The 8,231-nt window shown below is 45.7% G+C and overlaps 1 protein-coding gene across 1 annotated transcript; it reads left to right on the top strand.

The window, feature by feature from the left end:
- The first annotated feature begins 422 nt into the window (after positions 1-422).
- fbxl9 (F-box and leucine rich repeat protein) lies at positions 423-8,224 on the top strand. The gene is made up of 11 exons (XM_071547356.1): positions 423-682; positions 1,650-1,751; positions 2,012-2,146; positions 3,152-3,331; positions 4,068-4,373; positions 4,541-4,757; positions 4,920-5,077; positions 5,491-5,709; positions 5,854-6,066; positions 6,322-6,539; positions 6,763-8,224. The coding sequence occupies exons 1-11, from the start codon at positions 626-628 to the stop codon at positions 6,929-6,931; spliced, it is 1,974 nt and encodes a 657-aa protein (XP_071403457.1). The 5' UTR covers positions 423-625; the 3' UTR covers positions 6,932-8,224.
- The last annotated feature ends 7 nt before the right edge of the window (positions 8,225-8,231 follow it).

An 8,231-nucleotide genomic window follows, 5' to 3' on the forward strand; every position in this document is an offset into this window, starting at 1 on the left:
AATCATTGGAATAAAATCATGAAGAACAGTTGTCACAGAATTGGGGTCAACTGTAAAGAAAATGTCCTAGATTCACTTCAAGTGATATCACCACAGCACCATGGAAACACCAATCATTGCTATACCTGCTGTATCCATATCTATTGATGTGGGCCGTGGCAGAGATGGAAACTACCTACAAATGCTGGTGAAGGTAGGCTGTGGTTGTTCCTCCTCCTTCATCAGCATGGCCCCAAGGAAGAGACCTTCATTTCCCACAAATCTCCGCCCCTCCCCCGTGACGTCGGAGTGTGTGTTTTGGTTTTTGCGGTCAGCTGATCTAGATAGGCTAGGTGTGAGCGCAGCCAGTCCTACAAGATCGCTACGTATCGTCGGTTCTCGCGAATCCGAAGTGGTTAATTTCATTGAATGGCATAGGTGGGGTACCAGCGTGCACGGACAGTCGCTTTACGGGTGAGAATGAAACGATTCAACAGCTTCTCATCAGTGACCAGCCGTTAGCTATACCGCTAACATTAGCTCAGCCGACAGCTTTAAACTTCTCCTGCTGCTAGCTAGTTAATTGGTCAACTGGTGATGCCTGTGGAAGGTTGGACTCCCTTTTTGTAACCGAGAAGAAGCTGCAATGGGTGACAGCAATGGGGAGGATACTGCCATGGAAACGCCCGAGCTGCCAATTGAAGTGAGTAATGGGTATGGTTATGGTTGTGGTTATTAGTTTGTCTGCTAGCTTAGTTGGGGTTAGCTGGTGGGTTACAATGCTTATTTATTTGACTGAGCATGCATGCTCTTTTCCAGCAACAGCCTGCTTCGTATTCATACAGTTACACTCATATTCACACATATATTCACACACCTGGGAGCTGCCCAGTACAACCTCGGTGGAAATTGCCGTGGGAGAGGAGTTGGTCAACTAAATTTCCCCACCCACATGTTCTCAGCTGGTGCGTTGGGAGTCTGAGCTGGTTTGTGTTTCCATTCACAAACCAGCTTCTCTAACCTCGAGGCAACCAACGGTCTGACTGTAACCTATTTCTCATCACTCCCAGTGAGAGTTCGTTTTTGCTATGAGCTTGATATGAAGAGCAAATGCTCACCACCTGCCAGATGCTGGTGAATTAGGGCTGAGGCTGGTAAGTGTGTTGACTCAGCCAGCGATCAATGGAGCAGTCGTTGGAACTCAGAAATACACACCCACCCATGGATAAAAAAAGATGATTATCTGCCCTGTGCTTGTATAACTTGACTACAACTCTCCAAGCTGACAGCGACTGCTTAATTTACTGTCCCGATGTGGCTTTTTACTTGTCCTGCCCACCACTTACTGTGCATTTCATCAGCCAAGTGTTAGCCTTCTTTCAAATTGTTCCTAACATCCATGTTCAGTGTTTGATTACATTTCTGTGTAAAGTGCACTTTAAATGAATTTTAATCGATTTGACCTGTCACAGAACAATATGTCATTCATTCATTTATTCATTATGCTATTGAGTAATGCAACAAGATGGCAATAACCATGCATCACTATGCAGTGTGATTAGTTTCTATATAGCCTTGGGTGGATTTTTCTCTTCTTCTGGGAGCAATAAACATCATCTAATTTAAGCTTATCTGATGTAATCCAACACTGTTTCTACCCCTTGCTGCAGATCATCATTTACATCCTGAGCTTTCTCCACGCTTCAGACAGGAAGGAAGCGTCGCTCGTTTGCCACAGTTGGTACATCGCCAGCCAGGACCTGTGCTTCCAGGTAGTCTGCACCAGACCAAAAATGTACATTTGTGTAATAAAGGCTTCATTTCTGTGTAAATTATCAATTATTACTAAATGAAAAGTGTAAGGTAAGAGTGTTGGGGTTAAGCTGTTGAATGGTTTAAAGATGAAAGTTTAAGTGGAGAGGGCTGTATGTGTGTATTTTTCTTGGGGTTATGCAAAATAGATTTTTTAATAGAAAGGATAGAATTGAAGTGGAAGTTACCTTACTCTCTTTGTCTCTCTCTCTCTGTATAGAAGAACGTCACATTCCGCTTCCCGGCGTCATCCTCATCCCTGGAGCTGATCAGGGGTCTGGGTGGAAGGTCACGTTGCAATCTGATCATCAGCCAGCTCGATGGGTTCAGTATGTCCCGAGCCCTGCTACTGGAGGTGCGTTATGCTGTTATGGTCATACCTGTCCAGTCAGGTTAGGGACAGGGTCAATACTAAACACAGCACGTCATAGTTATGGGTTAGTGTGTTTGCGGATAGTTACAGTCAGTTGCTGTTGTCGTGTGAAAACCATCTAACCCCAATTTTGGTGGTTTTAATGTTTTCACTTCAATTGAAGGATTACATGCTCCTCTGTGGGTTGAGAAAATTCCCCCACCTCTTGGGCTTATGAAATTTTTTCAAAACCCATTGAATAAACTCAAAAATACATTGTCATCAAGCAAGAAACAAGTTTTTATTAGTCCCTGAAAAGGGTAGGGTTAGGATTAGAGTTCAGACATTTCAGAGATGCAAGGTTTACAATATAAGATAAAGTTTTGGATCATACACACATTATCCTGTGGTTTAAGTTTGTAATATTTGTACGGTGTGACTATGTTCACTAATGGTCACACTGACACATTTTGTAGAGCAGTCATTAGACACATCATGGTCCAAGGTTCACAGCAGCTAGTTATTATGTTAGAATTCACCTCATTGAGCGTGATGACATTAAGTTGTGTAACACAGCACACATGAGGCAACTATAGTGTATATGGATTAGTGATGTGAGATTTCTTTATTCAGTTTCTTTGTGAACACGCAAATGCAACAAGCCATTTGTTCCCCAATGAATGGCTTGGCAGTACACAAGATGTGTGTATTACCAAGGTGTTTGTAAAACATTAACTGTTGCCCAGGGAGATGAGGTCAAAGTCTAATCTATCAATGTTTACATTAGATTAAATATGCTGTCACACACACCTTATCATAGCATGAAATGAATGGTACAACATCGCCCCATTCTCCCTCTTGCCTCCCTGTTGCTTCCATATTTGCTTTACTCCTACCCGTTTCTTCTTCCTCTATTTCTCTTCTCCTCCTCCTGTCTCTCTTCTCTTTCTCTGTAATTTTCTCTGCTGTCTCTCCCCCCCCCCCTCCCCCCTCTGTCTCTCTCTTCAGGTGGGTGTGTGTCTGGGCCCCAAGCTGGAGAGCTTGGCCCTGCCTGGCAGCAGTATAACAGAGGCCTCTCTGCTGGGGCTCCTCCCCCGCCTCACCTCCCTCCGCAGGCTGGACCTGAGGGGCCTGGACAGCCTCTTCATGTCCGGAGCCTTCCTCTCCAGGGAGGAGCACAGGCAGCAGGTGTGTCTGCACACTGTCATTGGGACAGTGAGCTGAAGGCGGTCTCATTTGCTGTTGTCATTGTTTGATCAAGACTTGAGTTGGCTGTTCTGACAACATGGCTTGATCATCCTCAAAGTCTGTTCCTCTTTAGCTTCATAGTCATCTTTTAATGTTAAATCTATATTACATTGTAGATGAATTAAGTGAACTAAGACTGTAATGGTGATATGTACACTGTCCGAACACATTAGACTCTGTGTCTAATAATTAACTTTTAGCTCACCTGCCAAGGGCTGATAAATTACCTACCAGTTACCTGCCAAGAATAATTTTTACTGACCAAATTATTTAATATACATTTGTCATGGGAATATGCCACCCCACCTGTTTTCAGTGCTATTGTTTGCACAAAATCAGATAGACTGCCAGAGGAGACTTAGAGTTTAGCCTAATTTAAAACTTGCTCACTCCCTCTTACAATGGATGTTCATTCTTTTCATCACTTTTTTTAGTGACAGTAGTCTAGTTAAGTGGAGAAACAGGAGAACATTTCCTTTCTACCTATGTCCAAACAATAGCTCTATCTCCTCCTACTCAGAACTGTTAAGTGTCTCTTCATGTCTGCAGCCCTCTGGTGAGAGAAGGATGTTTATGATAGTTTATTTGATATACATGTACAAATATTGCAGATAAAAGTAAAACCTCAACCTCTCCCAGCCGCTCTCCGTCCTAACAAAGCGTTTTCTCATCCCAGGTCAGGTCAGCTCTGTCTGGTCTGGAGGAGCTGGACCTGTCGGACCTGCGCTACCTCTCTGACCTCACCTTCAACCGGCTGACTGGCTGCACCCCACGCCTCCGCCGCCTCTCTCTGGCCGGCTGCCATATCGCTTTCGAGTTCGACCCGTACCTAGGGTGCCCGGTGGGGGCCGTTCAGGACTCATCGGCGTTACTGTCCCTGAGGAACCTGCGGAGGTTGTTGACGGAGCAGAAGTCCACCCTCGTGGCTCTGGACCTCAGCAGAACCTCCATCACCCCCGAGTCGCTGCGCACCGTTGCACAGGTGGGGGAGCACCGACCAAGCCCAGGTTTTGAGCATTTGCTTTAACCTGCCTGAAGATGATCGGAGTTTGCACTTTAGGAACTATTCCATTGGTTCGACTCAGAGAAGATGCATAGACTGTGGATGTTTTTCACTCACATGTGCTTTTTTCTCTGTCCCTGTCCCAGGTTCAGGGTTTGTCCCTAGAGGAACTGCGTCTGCAAGGCTGTAAGGAGCTGACTGACTACTCAGTGGAGATGCTGGTGAAGCATCAGCCGGGCCTCCAGAGTCTGGACATCAGTGCCTGTACGGAGCTGACCAGCAGGGCTGTGGTGGCCATCGGACTGGGCCTGAAGGGACTGAGACAGCTCTCCTTGTCCCGTGACTGGAGGGTCACCGAAAAAGGTGCTCAGAGTATATTTTTGTATTTGCTTGTTCCATAGAAGTGGGTACATCTAACCTGCTAAGGTCTGAGGCAGGATAAGGTTGATGATGAAGTATAAATGGAAAGCAAGTTCAGTAAAAATGCATTATGTTCCAACGTTAACGGTTTCGTGTCCCGCACAGGCCTTGCTGACCTGCTGTCTGTGTCGTCCCTGAAGAGTCTGGACCTGTCCGAGTGTCTGCATGTCAGCGGGGGGGAGATGGTGAAGGGCCTGACGGGACCGGACACCACCAAAGCACGGCTGGAGACGCTCAGCTTCAAGAGCTGCACCTATATAAGGGTCAGTCGTGTGTGTGTGTGTGTGTGTGTGTCATTGAGAAAGAGAAAGAGAGAAATCTAGCTTAGGTGCAACAGTAGAGAATATACTGTAGCTGTGATGCTGCAGTTTCTATCATGGCATCAGGCTGCCACGATCTCTCTCTCTCTCTCTCTCTCTCTCTCTCTCTCTCTCTCTCTCTCTCTCTCTCTGTCTCTCTCTCTCTCTCTCATATTTACAGTCAGCTACTATTCTTGAATGTCTTGAATGATGTAAAAGTGATATATATTTTCCTGCTATAAACACGGTATCATCTTCCAAGTATCACAGCTACTAGCTTATGAGAATCAGACAGTAAAGAAAAACTCTTCTTTATGTTTTCAAATTTTTCTGATGGTTTCATATCTCTCTCTCTCTCGCGCTCTCTATCTATGTAGGACCTAGCCGTATTCTCCCTCGCCCAGCTCCTCGGTTCTACACTCCGTGAGCTGGACCTGACCTCGTGCGTCTACCTGACCGACCTGTCCGTGCGCGCTATCGCCACCTACCTGCAGGGGCTGGTCGTCCTGCGGCTCGGCTGGTGCAAAGAGATCACAGACTGGGGCTTATTGGGGATGGTGGAGCCGACCAAAGAGTGCGAACCCGCCCAGCAGATGGTGAGAATCACAGCGGGACGGGGAGAGGGAGGCGGACGGAGTGAGGAAAAATAAAGAAAAGGAAAAGAAAAGCCGATGTCAACTCAGTATGTCGTTTCATAGCTGTTATCATCATCTGGTATTTCCCGCTCATCCCATCTGCAGGAAGACAAGGGTCCCAGGTTCACCCGGACCTTCGGCAACATGGGCTTCTTCCGGCCTCCCAGCATGCCTTTCCAGGAGCGACCCAAGCTGGTGACGGAGGAGGACCTGGGCCTGTTTCGACAGCAGGAGGGGGCTTCGCTGCTCGCGCTCAACAGGCTGCAGGAGCTGGACCTGTCCGCCTGCTCCAAACTCACCGACAGCAGCATCACACAGGTGGGGTGGAGGGGAGAGTGTGTGTGTGTGTGTGTGTGTGTGTGTGAATATGTGTGTGTCACTCAGTACGCTGCCAGAACTGCATCTCTCAGTAGGTTACTTGACAATTAGAGTCAATCCTGGTCCTAAGAGCGTTCTCTCTGACCAGTAGGCCACCCTGCCTTCCTAATTGGGCATTGGGCCCTTATAGTGTGAACATAGCATGCATGAAATGATTCCATAGCTTCAATCTGTTTTCCCTCTCTCGCTCCCCAGGTGCTGCGTTACCCAGACCTCCACCGCCTCTCTCTCTCCATGCTGCCGGAGATCAGCGACGCCAGCCTGGCTTCGGTGGCCTGGCACTGCCGCAGCCTCACCAGCCTGGCACTCAGCCACTGCCCCCGGATCAGCGACCGCGGAGTGGCGCAGGCCGCGCCGTACCTCCACAGACTGCAGCATCTCTACCTCTCCTGCTGCGACAACATTACTGACAGGTGAGCCTCACATGTCACACGTTACACTTGTCATTTCAGTGCTTTTATCATCCGATCACACCGAGATGCATCAAGCGTCAGATCTGGATGCGCGAAAATCTGTGATCTCATAAAATCTGATGTTTAGGATCAGATATCGAAAAATCACATTGAACTACCAAATGTAACTGTAGCCCTAGATAAAGGAAGATACATTTTTAACTCTTGACCTCTGAACCCCCAGATCTCTGTCCCTCCTGATGCGGCACTGTAAGAGGCTGAGAACACTCGATGTCTCCATGTGCAAAGACATCTCCATAACAACCGTTGACCTCCTCCAATCACAGCTGCCCTTCCTGGAAAACGTCCACTGCCGATTTGTAGGTGGGGCTGACCTTACCCTTACGCTCTGATTGGCTGAAAGTCCTGAATGTTGTTGGACCTTGTTTTTTTTTTTTCTTTTTCTTTTTTAACAGTTGACCAAAACCTGCTACTTGAGATTTTGCACATTTCAGCAATTTGCACTGAAGAACTGAAGGCAATGTTGTTGAAAGGTTTCAGTTTACAGTGGTAGCCACTGTACAAGACCACCAACCTGCATGTATACATCATCAGTACTGAGTTTCTAATTAGTTTCTCTTCTGTGTGGAAGAGTGGTAAGAGTTTGGATGGGATGTTTTTTAGGTCCGGTACATGTGGTGCATCACCACTGAGGGCACTGATTTTATCTATTGAGAAGATGTCTAGTGTTTGTCAATATACTGTTTGACCATGTCAAAGTACTGTGTCTAGATACAATTAGCTGCCAAAATCAAGATAGCACCTGTGTAAAAGTGGGATATCAAGTAAGATGACAGCAGGTGCTCTGATATAGGGGTGGTGTCCTCAAACTTACCCCTTTGTGAGCAAGGTAAAGGCCAGTGAATGATCATCTTCATTGCGTGGTGAAGAATTTCTACTGTGAAAGGCCATGAAAACAGAAAATGAGAATGAAAACTGTCTGTACAGGCTGTCTCAGTTGAACATATAGTACATGGGAGATTCTGCAGCATTGCCTGAGACTGTTTTCATCATCAAAACACCAAAAGGTTTTCATCCTGGAAGAATCGGTACAACTTCAGACTTTCGCAGATGCTTTGACAAGATGCACTGAAGCTGGTCTTGTGATGGGCGACCACCCTATCTAAACACTTTCCATTTTTTTTTGGCAGTAGAGTACGACTGACTTTTTACATTGGAACATGTCAGTAGGGTGCCTGCACTTATACTGCACTGACTCTGTTCTACCGTTTTATTTTTTTAGAGGTTGGTTAAAGATAGCCAGCATTATCAGGGATGTAAGTAGCATTAAAAGGCTTAAAATGGTATCTAATATTAATGAATGGGAGTAATGTCCCAAAAATACCAGAAAATTCACGTCACATTTCTTTTCAACATAAATCTTGGGATGTTTGCTATTACCACTGGCTAGTACAAGACTACTATAGCAAAATATAAAAATCAAGCATTTTATTGTCTTTTAGGAGACATGGCCAAGTACTGAAGTACTGAATAATATCTCTTGCTGTGTACAATAAATTGGTGTTTGATCATTTTTTACCACTGTAAAATTGTATGATACACTGTGACAGAGGTGAAATTATAGAATGTAAAGAGACTGTTAAATGAATATAATATAAAATTATTGTATCATGAAAGTACCAAATAATAATA

The sequence above is a fragment of the Centroberyx affinis genome, unplaced genomic scaffold, assembly GCF_046629955.1.
Source record: "Centroberyx affinis isolate AG114_WGS23_722 - 3 ecotype Tasmania unplaced genomic scaffold, CSIRO-AGI_Caff_v1 ptg000270l_1, whole genome shotgun sequence".
Lineage (NCBI taxonomy): Eukaryota > Metazoa > Chordata > Actinopteri > Beryciformes > Berycidae > Centroberyx > Centroberyx affinis.

Bases quoted from the DNA above. Each gene is read 5' to 3' on its own strand.
- fbxl9 (XM_071547356.1), top strand. From the start codon at position 626: ATGGGTGACAGCAATGGGGAGGATACTGCCATGGAAACGCCCGAGCTG. The intron at 3,332-4,067 runs GTGTGTCTGCAC...TTCTCATCCCAG, and splicing joins GGGAGGAGCACAGGCAGCAG to GTCAGGTCAGCTCTGTCTGG. The intron at 6,540-6,762 runs GTGAGCCTCACA...CTGAACCCCCAG, and splicing joins TGCGACAACATTACTGACAG to ATCTCTGTCCCTCCTGATGC.